Source organism: Clarias gariepinus, chromosome 10 (genome assembly GCF_024256425.1).
Source record: "Clarias gariepinus isolate MV-2021 ecotype Netherlands chromosome 10, CGAR_prim_01v2, whole genome shotgun sequence".
Classification (NCBI taxonomy): domain Eukaryota; kingdom Metazoa; phylum Chordata; class Actinopteri; order Siluriformes; family Clariidae; genus Clarias; species Clarias gariepinus.
The window spans coordinates 33,564,545-33,582,500 of NC_071109.1; the positions used below are offsets into that span (position 1 = coordinate 33,564,545).

Sequence of the window (17,956 nt, forward strand, 5' to 3'; positions counted from 1 at the left end):
GAGTTCCTGGGACCCTAAAACTAGTTCTTATAAAGGGTTCTAACCTAAAACCCGTAAAAGAGCTCTTTACTTGTTCAGCTTCTATTAGCGCTTCTAGTGTACAGGGTCATGGGGCGGGGCTGGAACTTATCCCAGGGTCAGTTTACTGATCGGTCACTGGGTACACACACACACACACACACACACACACACACACACACACGTTAATCTTGACCTACATGTCTTTGGACTGTGGGAAGAAACCAGAGTACCCTGAGGAATCCCACCGCACACAAGGAGAACACGTGAACTCCAGACACAAAGATGTGAAGTGGGAATCGAACCCGGAACCTGGGGGCGCGAGGCCACAGCGCCAACCTCCGTGCCGTCTACCGTATCGGTTCTTGATGTACTAAAAACAAAAAACAAAACAAACTCACACACACACACACACACACACACACACACACACATGTCCTCACATCTCAGACCAGTTCCTGATGTTCCTGATGTTTTCTCAGTTTCTGACAAAAGGTTCTTGAAGGTTTCTCTGTAGAAGCAGAAGGTGAGAAGCACAGAGAGAGAGTTTCCACAGAGAATGTGTGACTGTATATTTTGCTGATTCTCTTTCTAGGAAATAACGGAACAGCTGGTGTGTGTGTGTGTGTGTGTGTGTGTGTGTTTTCTCTGTTCATGCTGCTGCTCCTGTGGGAACAGAAACACACTTATGGTGGATTGTTTGTGAACTCTCGGTTAAATCTGATGTGTGTGTGTGTGTTTTGTTCCCTCCTCAGACTCCAGTCCTCATGAGACGCTGCTGCACTTCGCAGCTCGCCGAGGTCTCCGCAGGGTCGCGCTGTTCCTCCTGCAGCAGCCAGGGGGCCACGACGCGCTGCGGCTCAACAACAAACACGGGGACACGCCAGCACGCGTAGCACAGAGCACAGGACACACACACCTACAGCACCTGCTCTCAGAGTCAGTGCACACACACACACACACACACACTGCACACACACTGCATGCACACAAACACTCGTGCACACACAAACTGCATGTGCACACACACACACGCTGCATGTGCGCGGACACACACTGCACACACAGTGCATGCACACGCTCACACACTTGTGCACACACAAACTGCATGTACACACACACACACACACACCCTTACAGGACAAACTCTGGCTTATAGTATACACACACTGTACTCACACTTAGAGGACACACTTTATACTATTATGTATTATAGTTCACACACACACACACACACACACACACACACACACACAGTATTATCAGCGGTGTATTAGGTGTTGTGGTCTAGTGATCAGTCATATCCGTCAGCCTTAGCTTAACGTCTGTGTGGGTGTGTGGTGGTTTCAGGGCTGTGTATATTCTGGTCTCTGTGTGTGTGTGTGTGTGTGTGTGTGTGTGTGTGTGTGGTGTAACACTGTGTGTTTTGTGCTGTCTGTTTAGTAGGTGTGTCTGCATCAGTGTGTGTCCTTGTATAGTGCAGGCATGTTTTTCCTCCGTGTGTGTGTGTGTGTGTGTGTGTGTGTGTGTGTGTGTGTGGTTATCACACGCTAGCTGTTTTTGTACATTTGGTTATTTAGCATTGAGCACTAATTTGCCCACAGCTAACTCAGTTGCGCGTCCTGAATGAAACAGGAAGTTACCTGGTGTGTGTGTGTGTGTGTGTGTGTGTGTGTGTGTTTAGGAATCTGACTGAGTTCCTCTCAGAGCGTAGTGTTACCTCGGGTACAGTTCCCTGTTACTTTAGCAAAACAAACTAATAAGGTTTACATGAGAGAAAGAAAATCAAGGTAACGGTGTAAGTGTGTGTGTGTGTGTGTGTGTGTGTGTGTGTGTGTGTGTGTGTGTGTGTGTGTGTGAGATTTTATATATATTAGTATTTATTTAAATTAATAAAACTTTATATTTTTTTAAATAAATTGATTATTTTAATATTCATGTTTGTGTTTAAAATATCTCTGGGGTTTTGTTTTTCATTTGACTTTAATAGATAATAAAAATAAATAGAATTAAACGAATTAAACGAGTGAAACGATGAAACTGCGGCCCTGAGAGTTTTTCTTGTTCTTTCTCTCCGCCGCTCGTTCAGCAGAAGTGTTTATTTCCTCGTATTGTACATTGAAACCGGTTTTCTGGCTTAAGAAAACTCACTGTTTGCACGTGCGATGAACACCTGCGCATAACCATCACACACACACACACACACACACACACACACACAGACCTGAGTTTAAAATCACAGTAACACTGCTGAATAAAAGAGCACTCAGCTTGTGGTTTACACTCGTGTGTGTGTGTGTGTGTGTGTGTGTGTGTTGAAGCTGCTGTGACTGACAGCGAGTGTGTTATGAGCGAGAGAGAGCGAGAGAGAGAGAGAGGTGTGGTTGTGTTTAGGTGTTGAAGGTGTGGTGCCTCTGAATCACCTGGGTGGTGTGTGTGTGTGTGTTTCTGTGTGTGTGTGTGTGTGTGTGTGTGTGTGTTAGGCTTGAGAAATCACCGCACCTTGAAACGAAAACACCCAGACGGTGTCACCCAGCAGGCCGAGCGTTCCTGCACCACCCGAGGCTGAACACCTTCACGCTGACGGTGGAGCGCGAGGCGGACGCAGAGCCGCCGGACCTGAGGCGAGACGTGGACGAGCTCCGCCGCTACGTGCGCGCTCACGGGAGCAACAAGGTAATCACCGGCGAGTTCCGTCAGGTCTGAGCGTCCAGCGGTTATAAACGAGCGCGAGGCGTGTGTGAGCGCGTGTGATGGATGGTCGAGCGGTGAGTCATCTGCTGCGCGGTACTGCGGGTACCAGTGCCGCGGCACTACACGTAGATACACGTGTGTGTGTGTGTGTGTGTGTGTGTGTGAGAGAGAGAGTGTGAGCTTGTTAACACTTTGTCAGATTTAATGGGGTTTCTCTGTCTCTATGTCTCTTCAGTCCCTTTTTCTTTAGTTGTAGTAAAAGTTCTGGCACCCTGAACCCCCTCATCAGAGTGTGATCACTCAGAGAAGGCGGGGCTATTAGCATTTCTCTTGCTTCTGATTGGTTGAGAACGTATCAGTGAAATCAGTGTTACTTCTCACCACTTTAACCTAACTTTTTTATGTCATACTTTTTCTTTAGTGTTGTTAATAGCATTAATAATGAAAATAAAAATGATATCATTTGACTTTTTTTACTTTTATTTTTACTTTACTAACAAGACAGCTAATCAGATGGAGATTTTTTCTTTTAAGATGCAGTTTTTATTTTTATATCTTATGTCATCCTGTTCAGTTTTGTGATGTTCTCAAGGTCCTTACAGTTTACATGATTTAAGTAGAAATAAATTTATTTACTTTAAACATGTAGTATTATATTTAAATTTGTAGCTTTAATACTTTTCAAACTTTTCAGTTCTAATGAATAAAATAGAGTTTTTATTCGTTTATTACATTGTGGTTTTCTTCATTTCGATTTGACAAAAGCCATGTGAGATTTTCCTTTTGGTACAAATTCTTCTTTTTTTTTTCATTCTCTTTTCTCTTTCTTTCCACTTGATTTCTGTTTGAAATGATCCACATTTGATTATTTTTTATTAATTTGATCTCATGCCCAAGTCTCACTATCACTCCGTCTCTCTCTCTTTCGTCAGGGAGGACCTCGGAAGCAGTGGCAGTCCTTTCCGCTCATCCTGAGCCGCGATTTCGTAGACGATTTGCAGACGGTTGCGGTGACTCCCTCTGACAACCCCACCCTCCAGAAACCGCCGGTGTGTAAGCTTCAGGAAGTCGGAGGTGAGAAAGGAAGCAGCGAGCTCTCTAAGTGCCCGAATGGCAGCGCCCGATCCGAGGTGGGTGAAGCGCCAGCGTCCAGCGAAGACTCGGATTCTGGGAAGGGGACTTTGCGGGTAGAGGGTGAGGGAGTGTGTGCGGAGAAGCAGGAGGACTGTGCGGCTGTCAGCGCCGCTTCCTGTGGAGAGCAGCAGCAGCAGGAGGAAGTAGATAGCGAGTCGAGAGTAATCGGGGAGGCGCCTCGTACACACAGGAGTCACGCTGTATCCGAGACAAAGAGTTTTAATATAATCCAATCTGGCAACAAAGAGGAGGGAACGATGGGTCAAAATCAGGGACTCCTCCCCGAGAACAACGAAAACAAGGCGAGAGGGGACTTACCAGAGGAAAGGGAAGGAGAGCGTAACTCCTCCAAGCAGGAAACTTTCTTACTGAGCCGGAGCACACAGCCGCTTGATGCCCAAACGAACGGTGAAAAACGCTCCAGGTTTTACAGAACTTTGGACTTTAATGCCACGGAGAAAGGGAAGGAGATCCAGGAAGCAGGAAACGTCAACGATCCGACACCTGAGTCCACAGGCTGGACAAAAGGGGATCAGGACGTGAGCAGAGGTTTGGATTCTTTAAGTTTCAGACCCAACATGGCTCCAGGACCGGTCCACAACGTACGTCTCGAACCGTCTCAGGTTCTCACGACCACAGCTGACCAAGCTGACCCTCCGCCAGAACCGGTGTCCGAACAGGTGAGTTTAGATTCCGTAAAAGAACCTCCGTCTTGTGATGTCACTGATGCACCAGGACAATCTGACAGATTAGTGCTAGATGAAGGTGCTGAAGAAATCCAAGTTGATCAGACCTTAGTTCCTGAAACGGAGCAAAATTTCTTAAAAGCATCAGAAAATTATCTCCAACCTATCATCTTTCCAGAAATACCAGAAGAAACTTCACAAACAATTACTGTGGCTCATTGTGGAGGTCAGGAACCTTCTCAGGAGCATAGTGAACCACAATCTGATGCCATAGACTCTGACATCATGGATACTATGGACCAGAACCAAAATCCAGTAAGATCACAGAGTCCTATCACAGGTTTGGTTTTGAACCAAATTTTAACAGATCCTCAAGGATTCATGGCGTTCGATTCATTCCTTGAACAAAGTGGATTAGAAACAAAGGCTGAACGGGAACCACTATCATTTCAAACACCTCCAGAGTCACCCTGTGAGTTTTTTTCAATAGATGGTTTAATCATACCATGCATTTCTGTTGAATCACCATGCTCAGCTTCTCTGGAACTTGGTCGGCCTGCAGGTTCAAGAGAAACCATGGAGGAGGCTGAGAAGGTGGAAACCGATCAGCTTGAGATGTGTGACGGTTCTAAAAAGTCACCTGTGACAATACTGTGTGGTTCTTTTTCCAAACTGACAATCGAGGGAAGTCCCAATGATCCCCAGCTTCACAGCTTACCCTTAGACACCACAGAGAGAACAGCAACAAGTGCACTTGCTGGAGATTCTGAAAGCTCCACTGCTCATCCTTCAGAGATGCAGGAGACCAAGGAGGAGGATATGAAGTTAGAATTAAAGCTCTTAGAGAATTCTGAGAGTTTAGAACCATCACAGATAGTATCTGAGGAGAACCTAAAAGAAACAGCATTGACTGCACACGATGTAGGTTCTAATGCATCAAATGACAAGGATGTTCAGGAGGCATGCATTATGATGCCTGCAAAACTTGGTGAGACCCCAGAAATTTCATTGCCACCGTGCAACACATCATTTCAGTCTCCTTCTGTGTCTGAGAACATTACTGACCCCCATTCTGTGGAGAGCGACACAACATCTAAAGACCGAAAGTCTGAGCTCAACACATCTACAAAGACGGTTGTAGAAACATCTCCGGGCTCACATCTTGAAGTAAGCACCTTTGAGGAAAACATCCCCCAAAAATTAGACCCCGTGACCTTTGAGGAGAGCAATAGTGGAACATCTCTTGAGCCACTTCCTGAGGTTAAAATCCCTGAGGAAAACATTCAAGATCAACAAGTTGAGGCGGTGATCTTAAATGAGTGTGTAAGTGAAACATCTTTGGCTCTCATTCATGATTCATCTTCCTTTGTGGAAACAAGTGGAGACGCGTCTCTTCCTCCACTTCCTGAGGTTAACAGCCTTGAAGAAAGCATCCAACAAACTGAGAAGAGCACAAATGACCCTCATGACCCCAAACATGAGGGCATGACCTCTGAAAAAAGCATTAGAGGAACTCTTGACTTACATCAAGATCTGACAATCAGAGACGAATCTTTTGACACACTTCCTGAGGTTAGCAGCTCGGAAGAAAATGTTTTACACCAAACACTTGAGGCATTAGAGGAGAGCGTTAGAGGAACATCTCTTGACCTTAATCATGACCTTCCCATGCTCTTTGAGGAAACCATCAGAATAACGTCACTTGGCCCATGTTCTGAGGAAATGAGTTTGGAGGAAAATGTTCTAGATCAGCAGCTTGAGGGCACGACGTGTGAGAGGAGTGAGAATGAAACGTCCCAAGACCACAAACCAGAGACAGGCATTCAAGACCTACAACATAAAGAAACAACTCTTGATCATCAGCCTGTGGACACAACCTTGGAGGAGAGCATTAGAGGAACGTCTGATCACAACCAGTTTGAGGAGACCACCTGTGAGAAAAGCCTCGGGATATGTCTGGAACCTGAGGATGCCCGTCTTCCTGAAGCTCCAGTTTGTAGTGAGGCTGGAATTCTGGACGCCCATGTTTCTGTTAACGATTCAGGTTTGGCTTTGGAGAACATTTCCACTTCTGTCTCCGACCAGCCAATGGATCTGAGCTCCGTGATGGATCAGGATAGTGGCACGGGCTTAGAGATGGATGCCAGCTCTCCTGTAGAAACGGATAGTGGTTTAATCCAGGACCTGTCGAGTGCTGGAGTTTGTCTGGATGAGGAGCACAGTCACACAGAGAAGGAACATGGAGAGGAACGGAAGGAGGAACAGGTAGCAGGTGAGAAGAAATTTAATATTAGTTCTATATAAGTAGGTAGACATTTAACTGTGTCTGTTTATACACTGCTCTCGTTTGTGTCTCGCGTGTGTATCTCGTCTCTCTTCTTCTCTTCACCTCAATGCTGTCGCGTCTCAGAATAGCTCCGGTTTGTCATTTAAAACAAAGAACAAAGCTCTGGAGTGGAGACATGGACGCTGCGCAGGCGGAAAACTCTTATCACACTCGCTCAGATGCGGCCGTAAAAAAAGAGCATTGTTTATTCGTAATTTATTTCTGTTTTCAGTCCAAACGTCCCTGATTTCATCACTCCAGTAGAAGGTCGAGTCCCCCAGCGCCGGTCCGTTCCTATGGAAACGGTAGTTGAGTCTGTTAGCTGACGGAAACTCCCGAGTGTCTAATCAGAGCACATGACTGACCGTCCAGGGGCGTTACAGAGATTATTCTTATTATTGTTCTTATTATTTTGTAGCTGTATTTTTGTTGCGTGCTCCTTTATCATCACATCCCTCTGCTCCGCTGGGGTGGATCACATCACACAATACAGAACTTTTATTAATATCTTACGTTTACCTTTGAAGACGTGTTCGGATTATCGTATAGTTCGTTTTATGTGTACAAGAAATAAGAGACATGAAATGCTTCTTGCGAGTGTAACTATAAAATATAAAAACACAAATTCAGAACCGTTTTGTTTAGAGACACGCAAGATACACAGAATATTATAAAATGCATAATCCCTCAGCCTGCTGCCCTGTGTGACCTCAACTCTAAAATAAATCTATATAAGAGACTTCATTTATTTAAAAATCTTGCTTTTAATCGGGGAATCTCTCAATGTTGATTTGTGTCTCGCTCTCCTCAGCAACAAAGGTCAAAACCAGCAGTAGTCATGTGACCATTCGGGGAAATATTAGCGAGACTTCCTTCTTTTAAACCATGTCACGTTATTTAATGTTATGTCATGCGGAAATTGAAATAATCATTCATTAGAAAACTTTCATTACGACTCTCTGAGGTCAAACATAGGCGGAGTACGTCTGCAACTCGGCCATTATTTGACATTTAACTTCACGCGTATTATAATTATAAACATTTTACACTGTGATCCGGACCTGTGTGATTATTTATTATTTATTTATTAGGAATTTATGTAGTTTGTCAATAATTTAACTATTTGTTTATATTTTTTAAATAAGTTTAAAGTGATAAATAAATATCAGCAAACATCCTCTTAATGAGATCATTTATCATTTATTTATTAGCTGTTGACCTCCATAAATACAACTGAACAACAAACAGGTAGATTTAATAGTAACATGTTGCAGTTTACATCACAATCATGATGTCATAATAATCACAATGAGGTCTTTTTTATCAAATCGTGCAGCTTTGAATATTTGTTTCCGCAGTTTTCCTCACCTGCACACTGATACAGATTATAGTTTAGTGAAATAAATAATAAATAAATGAATAATAATAATAATAATAATAAAGGAATACACAGTCACAAACAGTTTAAGCTAAACAGAATGAAATGAAATAGAAAGATACACCCAGAGTATTGAGAATGATCTTTGATATGAGATGCATCATATTTTGTGATGTATATAATATAATAAAGTATATTTTATTTTAAAATATTTTTGTGTGGTTAAATTAAAAGTAAATATGTAGCGCTGGGAACAAAGGAACAAAATTAAAATCTAAACACGAATACATATAAAAAAAATTAAGTAACACAATTTAAACATTTCATGATCTAATCAACTGTTTGTAGTTTATTATTTCTCATTAATCTGATGCTCTCATCACATCTCATGGCCACGCCCATCTCCCTGATCTTTATAATCAATCTAAGCTAATTAATTGAGCAAGCTAGGCTAGTCAGGTAGCTGAGATGGTGAGACCGTCGCCATGGTTACAGTGTTTTTGTTGGGTTTATCAGATCAGAGAGTTCACTTAAAATAAACAGAGGGTAAAAGCAGCATGACTCGACACTACAGTCTCACGCAGAGGTAATATTACAGCTTTGGCTCCGCCCACTCGCTAACGAGGGGGAGATCACAAACAAACAAGAAAAAAGTAAATAAATAAATACAATTATTGTCCCAACATGCACTTGAGTTGTTTTTTTTCAGACAAAGCAACAAGTTCCGATTTTTATTATTATTTTTTTAGTTCACTTTATCAATATAATATTTTTTAGTTTAATTAGTTAATTATTTTATTTATTTATTTTTATTAATTTATTTATTTATTTTTATTGATCTAAACAATTTCGACTAAGTTTGTGAAGAATCTCTCAAAGAAAATGATTAATTTACACAGAACAAGTGCAGCATGTTTGAATCCCGCCGGTGTGTTTAATTACTCACTCGGCAGAAATAATCACAAAACAACACATATTGGATGATGTCATGTTTTTTCCTTTGATGTAACAGAAATGCACTTTTCCATCTTGATGTAAGATCCGTTAGCAGTAGACTTGTGTGTCTCAGGAGTGAGACTGGCGCTGGTGTTCACTAACGGATCGGACCTTTAGCCTCCGGTTCCGCGGCGTCTGATCCCGAGTCCTGACCCGTCAGAGTGACGTACCGTCAGGAGTGATGAGGGAAAATCTAATGCACACGATTCAACAACAAGTCTATATTAGTGGCTGGTTTATTTCAGACGTGTGTGTGTGTGTGTGTGTGTTTAGGTGTGGGTTTGATTGTCACAGTTTCACTTTGATTAAATGAGAACATATTGTTCATATAAAGTTAATAAATCACGCAGACATCGCCACGGCGGTCTGATGTAAGTAGTGTGTGTGTGTGTGTGGAATGCGACTGTAATGAGTCTGAAAACTTCCTGAAACTGAGCTGAAGAGGAACCAGAGAACGGGAAAGAGGAAGTGTGTCGCGTTCGCATGAGGAGCAAAACAAGCTTAGCATCGCACACTCGTGTATGAGCAGCGATCTGTGTGTGTGTGTTAGTCAAAAGGAGGGTGTTGTATTCTCTCTTTCTTTATTTTTATCTATTAAACTCTTATGTGTAAAGTAATTGCGCGAGTGCATTAATATAAACCTGCGCGAGTGTCAGAGAGAATTAATCAACTCCCTCTGACCAATCAGAGTGCAGAACCCGGCAGTGATGCTGATTCAGGACGCAGTAGTGTGCTGTGTGGAAGCGATGATGATGATGATGATGATAAATAAATTGTTCATACCGAACGTTTCTTGTAATTTATTTAACAGTTACATGAGGAAGGAGTCTCCAGTGCGAGTGCTGTCAGATGGGAAGCTGTAAAAATTTTAAACACTGGATGTGATTTGAGCAGGAACCTGTTTAGGCTTTTGTTTTGGATTGTGTGTGTGTGTGTGTGTGTGTGTGTGTGTGTGTGTGTGTGTGTGTGTGTGTGTGTGTGTGTGTGTGTGTGTGTCTGTGTGTGTGTCTGTGTGTGTGTCTGTGTGTGTGTCTGTGTGTGTGTCTGTGTGTGTGTGTGTGTGTGTGTGTGTGTGTGTGTGTGTGTGTGTTAAAGTCCAGAAGAAGGAAGAAAGCCAGACGCCTCGCCTTAGCATCTGGTCCTAGCGCTGCTATGAAATCTCTGCGCTGCCGTCGCTGACTGATGACGTCACGCTCCACACGTGCAGAAGCACAAACTCACATCTGATCTGCTCGTTCTTATTCCAGTCACATGACCACGTATCAGCTACATATCTGATTTAGGACCACATATGAAAAGGACTCGGGTCTGAACTGAAAAACATCAGATTTGTGCGTTCAGACAAGACAAAAAAATAAATTATATCTGTGTCACTTTAGGGTAAAAAGAACCCCCTCTGATTTAGGCTGGTGATGTGGATTCAGCGTAACTGTAAGTCTACATGTTGTGTGAAGAGCAGAGACGCTGTGATTAGTGCAGAACTGAAGAGTCCAGACTGATGATGGTCTGAAACATGGTGTCGGTGCAAAAGTGAATTCTCAGTTAGGATCATATAACATCATTTATTCATAATACTTAACGCTTCTTATCTACTCATCCATGCTTCGCTTTTGTAAATATACATTAACATTTAAATTATTATCAGATAAAAAGAAACACATTTGCTAAATACAGTTTCTTTATAATTCAAATCTTTTAACGATCTTAATAGTGATTCAGATGAAACTTGGCCAGTTTAGACTCTACGTAAAAAGACATAAACCTGAAGGTGTTTTATTCTACAAAGCAAAATCGTTAAGATATTCCAACATGAATGTGACATGGTTACGGACACTACAGATGTTTTTGCTTTTTAAGCATTTAGCAGAAAACATCTTTTTTTTATTTTTTTTATTTAAGCAACAGTTTTCACAGATCATGTGCTTCCCGTGGCTTACACACCCATCTTAGTATCAATAGTCAAAGAAATGTGAATAATTTGTATTGAAAATGATTCTTGTTTGAAGTGAGACAGTATAACACTGAAAAATACCATTTTTGGGGCTCATATAAAATCATCTCTCCAAAACGGCTGAAATCAGCAACTTGAAATATTTGGGGAAGCGAGATGGGTCACTTCCATGTTACATAAACCTTAGACGTGGCTTCTTTGGCCACACACACATCTTCTGTATCATATGTATAACAATAAGGACAAAAAAAAATCATCACTACTGTGTTTTGGCCGACAGCGAAAGTGAAGTGAAAGGAAGCTGAACTGATCGTGAGGTTTTCAACAGTGTTAATCTGCCATCAGTCAAGAAGGGAAAAAAATAAATATATATATATAATTATAAAATGATTGTGACTCTGGACAGGAGTAAATGTCCTGACGCTACATGCTCCAGTCACTTAAGGTCGAGTTTCTTTTGAATGACAGGAGAGTCGAACCGCTCCGTAACGTCTTCTCCACCTCGTCCTAAAGTCTGTCTCTCTGGTGTCCAGTTCATGTGTGAGAATGATCCCTCATACCTTCAGTGAAGATCTAAACCCTCCATAGATGTGATCCTCTGGTGGTTCAGTACATTCAGGTGGTCAGCTGACTTCATTTTATTGCCCCATAACGTTACTGAGTCTAGACCTGAGTAACTGATCAACCCCAGATCATAACACTGTCTCCAGAGGCTTGTACAGTGGACACTATGCATGATGGGAGCATCGCTTCATGTCCTTCCCTTCTCACCCTGACACGCCCATCACTCTGGAATAGGGTCAGTCTGGACTCATCAGGTCACATGACCTTTCTCCATCACTCCAGAGTCCAGTCTTTATGATCCCTAACAAACTGAAGCTGATGAGTCTCAATAACACGTGGTTTTATTATGAACACACGGCTGTTTAGTCCTTCGGGGTCTCATCACATGGTGTGTGTGTGTGTGTGTGTGTGTGTGGAAATGCTCTTACTTTCACTATTAAACATGAACAAAAGCATAAAAACACGAGTATATTACAAAAATAATAGAAAAATCACCCCAGGATTAGACGCAGGTAGGGGGCGTGGCCTAACATTGATAAGACAGAGTGTACGTTAGAAATGATTTGAATTTGATTTGCATATTTTTTTAAATAGTGTGTTATGAGTTTAAACTTGGTTCTCTTGTGATTTGCTCGTAGGTGATGATGGTCACACAGAGGCTGCGATAGCACACTTGGATCAGTGCAGTGAGGTGAGTGTGTGTGTGTGTGTGTGTGTGTGTGTGTGTGGTTTCATATTCTCTCTCTCTCTCTCTCTCTCTCTCACCCGTGTAACTCGTCTGGCTGCATTTACATCCTGTGGTGTGTTTACCTTTCAATCATAATCATGTCTCATTTGCAAGAAGTAATCAGGAGTGTGTGTGTGTGCGAGTGTGTGTGTGAGTGTGTGTGTGAGTGTGTGTGTGAGTGTGTGTGTGAGTGTGTGTGCGTGTGTGTGCGCGCGAGTGTGTGTGCGCGCGAGTGTGTGTGCCGCGAGTGTGCGAGTGTGCGAGTGTGCGTGTGTGCGAGTGTGCGTGTGTGCGAGTGCGTGTGTGCGCGTGCGTGTGTGCGCGTGCGTGTGTGTGCGTGCGTGCGTCAGAAAGATCTACATGCTGGCTACCCTCTCTGTATTTCTCCTTCTCCGCGACCTTCGAGGGGATTTACAGACGTGTGTGACGTAGGTTCGGACCTGCACCCCTGACCTTTGACCTCGTCTGGGGTCAAACTCGTATGGGAACGAACGGCTAGGAGAGAGTGAGAGTGTAATATTTTTACTTTAAGCATGTGATGCGCCTTTTTTAAAATTGTCGACGAAGTAGACAAGATGTTTACGTAGGTCACATGTTTAAGGTAGCATTGGCACACACTAACACGCCGAGTGAAGGGGATGATGGGACATGGGGGGGGGAGGCGGCGGGGGGCGGGGGGTCTGGAACTGAACTAGGAAGTAGCTGATTAGCCAACAGGAAGCAGGTCACTAGCCCTAAGCACTTCATAGTGTGTCATTTCCCTGTGGCCTGGTGTATTGTTTCCAGTCTCTTCCTGCTCGCTGAGTCGTGTGTGTGTGTGTGTGTGTGTGTGTGTGTGTGTTTTCATCCTCTCATTTATCTGCACACTTTCAAATTTAGCTTGAGTGGAAACAAACACCTCAGTGTCATTAAAAAAAAAAATTCCCCTTTTATCTGAAGTAGATGAGGGCAGGTGGGGGGAAGTGGGGGGTGATGGGGGCAGGACGAGGTGGGGGCAGGTTGGGGGAGGAAGGAAGCAGGGGGCTGTGTTTCGAGTCAGTGACCTGGGTGGAAAAGATGCGCGAGTGTTTAAGTGAGGAACGTGCCTGGTGTTCAGACTCGAGTTACGCTCTATTTTTATTATTATTATTATTATTTTCTGCTATGAATCAGTGTGGATTCTCAGGTCGTGTTCAGTTCGTACCTACGGTGAGTCTGTAGCCGACCCGCGTGTTTCAGGACGACCTGCAGCGGTTCAGAGCCAACACACTCGAAATCGTCAAGTCGGCTTTTATTGTCATTTCAACCGTGAACAGTTCAATCAGTACGCAGTAAAACCAAACGACGTTCCTCCAGGACCTCCAGGACCTCCAGGGCCAAGGAGCTACATAGAGTACATTACCATCATCAGTTAACAACACCAGCTAAGAACTACACAAAGGACGGAAAAGACAGGAAACCTGTCATTTAACTTGTGATTGATGGCAGCCACTTTCGAAATCTTTCTATCAGGCTCGCGTCATTTTTTACGACTCTCAGGATGTTTCCGTAGTCATCCACAAGGGGGCGTATCCAGGCGAGGGCTGTGACTTGGTGCTTCTTTGCAGTGTTGTAGCTAGCGGGATCAGAGCGCGTCGTGGCCACGGGACCACGTGATTTTTAAAACTGTAGCAATTCTGTGCAAAAAATCGTTAAAATGTTTCTCCATGTTTAGATTATTAAACTTAGCACAGAAGCTTATTTATTATTATTATTTTTTAATATCAAGCTTTACTGATTGTTTGAGCTCACTGTAACAAATTCACGAAACACTAAATTGAGATAAAGAAGGCGTTCTCTCTGTGTGTGAAATTTTATCTGACTTTAAATTCATTATCTTGTTAAACTAATAAATAATCTGTTTGTGGCTTTGATGCACGTTGCTGTAAAGATCCCTCGCTCTATCGTCTGCTACACGCTGTACGCTCGGCTTCTTATCGCACCGCGTAGCTGACGTTGTTGTTTCTGTTCTTCGCTTATCGTTTCTCTGGCACTCAGACCGTCACGTCGTTAACACCCCGCGCTTTTACATCATCGGCATCCGTGAGAATTGACGTTCTGACTGTTTTATCTACACAGGCTCTCAAGATAACGACACAGAGTCCGAACGTCCCGTCTGCTGGACATCTCTGTCTCTCTTTCTCTGTCTGTGTCTCTCTCTGTTTGTCTCTCTCTCACTGTCTGTCTCTCTGGCTCTGTCCCTCTTTCTCTCTATCTATCTTTATCTCTCTTTCTGGCTCTCTTTCTCTGTCGCTCTCCCCCCCTCCTTGACTCTCTCTGTGTCTGTCTCTGTCGCTTTCTCTTTACCTATCTTTATCCCTTTTTTTGGCTCTCTGTCTGTCTGTCTCTCTTTATCTCTCTTTATCTCTCTTTCTGTCTCTCTTTCTGTCTCCCTTTCCCTCTCCTTGTCTTTCTCTCTGTCTCCCTCTCTCTCTCTTTGTCTCTCTTGCTGTCTCTCTCTCTTCGTCTCCTTGTCTCTCTCTTTGTCTGTCTCTCTTTCTCAGTCTCTCTCCCTATGCTTGTCTCTCTTTCCATCTCTCTCCCTCTCTCTTTGTCTTTTTCCTTCTCTCTCGGTCTCTTTCTCTCTCTCCAGAGTCTCAGAGGCTGGGTTTACAATGATAATCAGCAAAAAACTACATGTTTAGATTTAAATTCTACCGATATTGTTGTTTGTGCAGCTCACTTAATAAAGTGTGTGTGTGTGTGAGAGAGAGAGAGAGAGAGAGAGAGAAACTCTGGCGCCCTCTCGAGGCTCTAAGGAAAAATTAATTTCTTCTATCTGGCACCATGCCAATGCTAACATGTACAACAGGCAGTAACTTATTAAACCAAATGTTTATTTGCTAAAAAAAAAAGAAATGTATAGAATAAATACAAAATTAACCATTTAATAAAAAAGATTTTCTTTAAAATGCCTTTAAAATTGTGTAGTCTGATTGGTTACGCTGACATTGTGGGCGGGGACTATGGCTTGATATGGTGATATTGTGGGTGGGGCTTGTGGTCTAATTGGTTGCAGTGACATTGTGGGCGGGGGCCTGTGGTCTGACTGGTTGCAGTAACATTGTGGGCGGGGCCTGTGGTCTGACTGGTTGCAGTGACATTGTGGGCGGGGCCTGTGGTCTGACTGGTTGCAGTGACATTGTGGGCGGAGACTGTGATCCGACTGGTTGCAGTGACATTGTGGGCGGGGCCTGAGAAGTTTAGCTACTAAGTTCAATCACTGTGAATCAAAACACTGTTAAACCTGTCAGTCTCAGCTCTCAAAAAACATTAACCAGGTTTAGTCGTACATCAGACAAAGCCAATCCAAACGTCTCTCTTAACGTGTGATTAAAGTTATTGATTAAATATTTAAATTATTTTTATATCTAAAAGGTTTTAACCTCGTATCTGTGGCGTCCTGACGGAGACGTGGAAAGATCAGATCAGGCGTGTGTGTGTGTGGAGCGAGCGGTTAGGAGGGAAAAAAACTGAAAATGTGAAACAGATGGATGGAGAAATTAGAGGAACAAGAGAACTGAATATGAAAAAGAAAAAGAGGCGAGACAGAGCAAAGGGAGCCAAGAAGGGTGTGTGTGTGTGTGTGTGTGTGTGTGTGTGTGTGTGTGTGTGCGCAAAAACAGGGAGAACGACGAGAGAGAGAAGGGGTGGAAAGAAGTGTGTGAAGGAGAAAGAGAAGAGAGGGAGGTCTGATTCCCGGCGCAGATGTTTTCAGCAGACACACACACACAGACACGCGCACACACACACCCACACACACACACACACACACAGACACGCGCACACACACACTTGCATTTATGGTGGAATCGAGCGTTCTGTTCTTTTTCCATCTCCACTTTTTGACTCCGTCTCTGCGGAGGAGATGTACGAGCGACACCGGCGCCGATACACACTGTGGACGAGGGGAGAGCGCACGGAGGACGTGCTGCTGATCAGGGTACGAGAAGTGTGTGTGTGTGTGTGTGTATGGTGAGGAAAGTTGAGTTCTTGTGTGCGTCCTGTGTAAAGATGGAACAGCAGGACAGACAGAAACTTGTCTGAGATAAGGATATCGGTTCACTTTAGGGCATGTCTTTGAAGTCTGTGTTTGTGTGTGTTTGTTTACTTTAAAGTTACTGTATCTCACACTTCTTGCTGTGAGACGTTTCCCATAATGCCTTTCTGCAGTCACACTATCACTGCTGGTCTTGAGCCGCGCTTATCAGCTCTAGAGCGCGCGAGTGTGTGCGAGTGTGTGCGAGTGTGTGCGAGTGTGTGCGAGTGTGTGCGAGTGTGTGCGAGTGTGTGCGAGTGTGTGCGAGTGTGTGCGAGTGTGTGCGAGAGTGTGCGGGTGTGTGAGTTTATATGTGTGTGTCTCTGCGTACATGCATGTGTGTATACACCTGTGTGTGTGTGTGCGTATACACCTGTGTGTGTGTGTGTGTGTGTGTGTGGGTGTATACACCTGTGTGGGTGTAAACGTGGGTGTGGGTGTTTGTTTATATGCGTGTGTTTATATATGCGCACGTGTAAGTATGCATGCGTGTGTATGTGTGTGTGTTTTTGCGTATATGTGTGTGTCTGTATTTGCGTATATATGTGTGTGTGTGTGTGTGTGTGTGTGTGTGTGTGTGTGTGTGTGTATATGCGCGTGTGTTATCTGTATGCCTGCAGTTTCTCCAACGCATCGTTTCTCTCGTCATGATCCTGCGTTCAATAAACTCTTTGTCCCAATGAGTGATAATAACATCACTGTTCATCTCAGACACACACACACACACACACACACACAGATGGAAATGGAAATGTCTGGTCTGTTTTTGCCATGGTAACACAAACCGAGAGCGTGTGCGAGAGCGTGTGCGAGAGCGTGTGCGAGAGCGTGTGCGAGAGCGTGTGCCTGTGTTTTATTCCTCTCACACCGCGTCAGTCTACTGACGAGAACCGTTTTAACTTTTGAAAAGTCACATGACTTTTACTTTGTTAAAGTTTTCTGTTTACAGTTACATGTAACATCTCTGTCTCTCTCTCTCTGTCTCTCTCTCTCTCTGTCTCTCTCTGTCTCTCTCTGTCTCTCTCTCTCTGTCTCTCTCTCTCTCTGTCTCTCTCTGTCTCTCTCTGTCTCTCTCTCTCTGTCTCTCTTTGTCTCCTTTTCTCTCTCTGTCCCTCTGTCTCTGCCTCTGTCTTTTTCTCTCTCCGTCTCTGTATTTCTGTCTTTTTTGTCTCTATCTCTCTCTGTCTCTCTTTCTCTGTCTCTCTCTGTTTCTCTGTCTTTCTCTCTCAATGTCTGTATTTCCGTCTTTTGGCTCTGTTTCTCTCTGTCTCTCTTTGTCTCTCTGTCTTTATCTCTCTCCGTCTCTGTATTTCTGACTTTTTGTCTCTGTCTCTCTCTCTGTCCGTCACTATGTCTCTCTCTGTATTTCTGTCTGTCTCTCTCTGTGTGTCTCTCTCCGTCTCTGTGTCTCTCTCTCTCTCTCTC

At 43.7% G+C, this 17,956-nt stretch overlaps 1 protein-coding gene across 6 annotated transcripts in view; it reads left to right on the top strand.

Moving 5' to 3' along the window:
- The window catches only part of akap13 (A-kinase anchoring protein 13), an 81,241-nt gene that overhangs the window by 23,318 nt on the left and 39,967 nt on the right, over positions 1 to 17,956 (top strand). For 5 of the 6 annotated variants that reach the window (XM_053506598.1, XM_053506600.1, XM_053506601.1 and 2 more), the window contains exons 5-8: positions 774 to 957; positions 2,502 to 2,694; positions 3,645 to 6,804; positions 12,386 to 12,438. In XM_053506598.1, the coding sequence (XP_053362573.1) occupies positions 774 to 957; positions 2,502 to 2,694; positions 3,645 to 6,804; positions 12,386 to 12,438 (3,590 nt within the window). Of the gene's footprint in view, positions 1 to 773; positions 958 to 1,773; positions 1,809 to 2,501; positions 2,695 to 3,644; positions 6,805 to 12,385; positions 12,439 to 17,956 lie in introns of those variants that run through there. The other variant, XM_053506603.1, reaches the window with a different exon arrangement.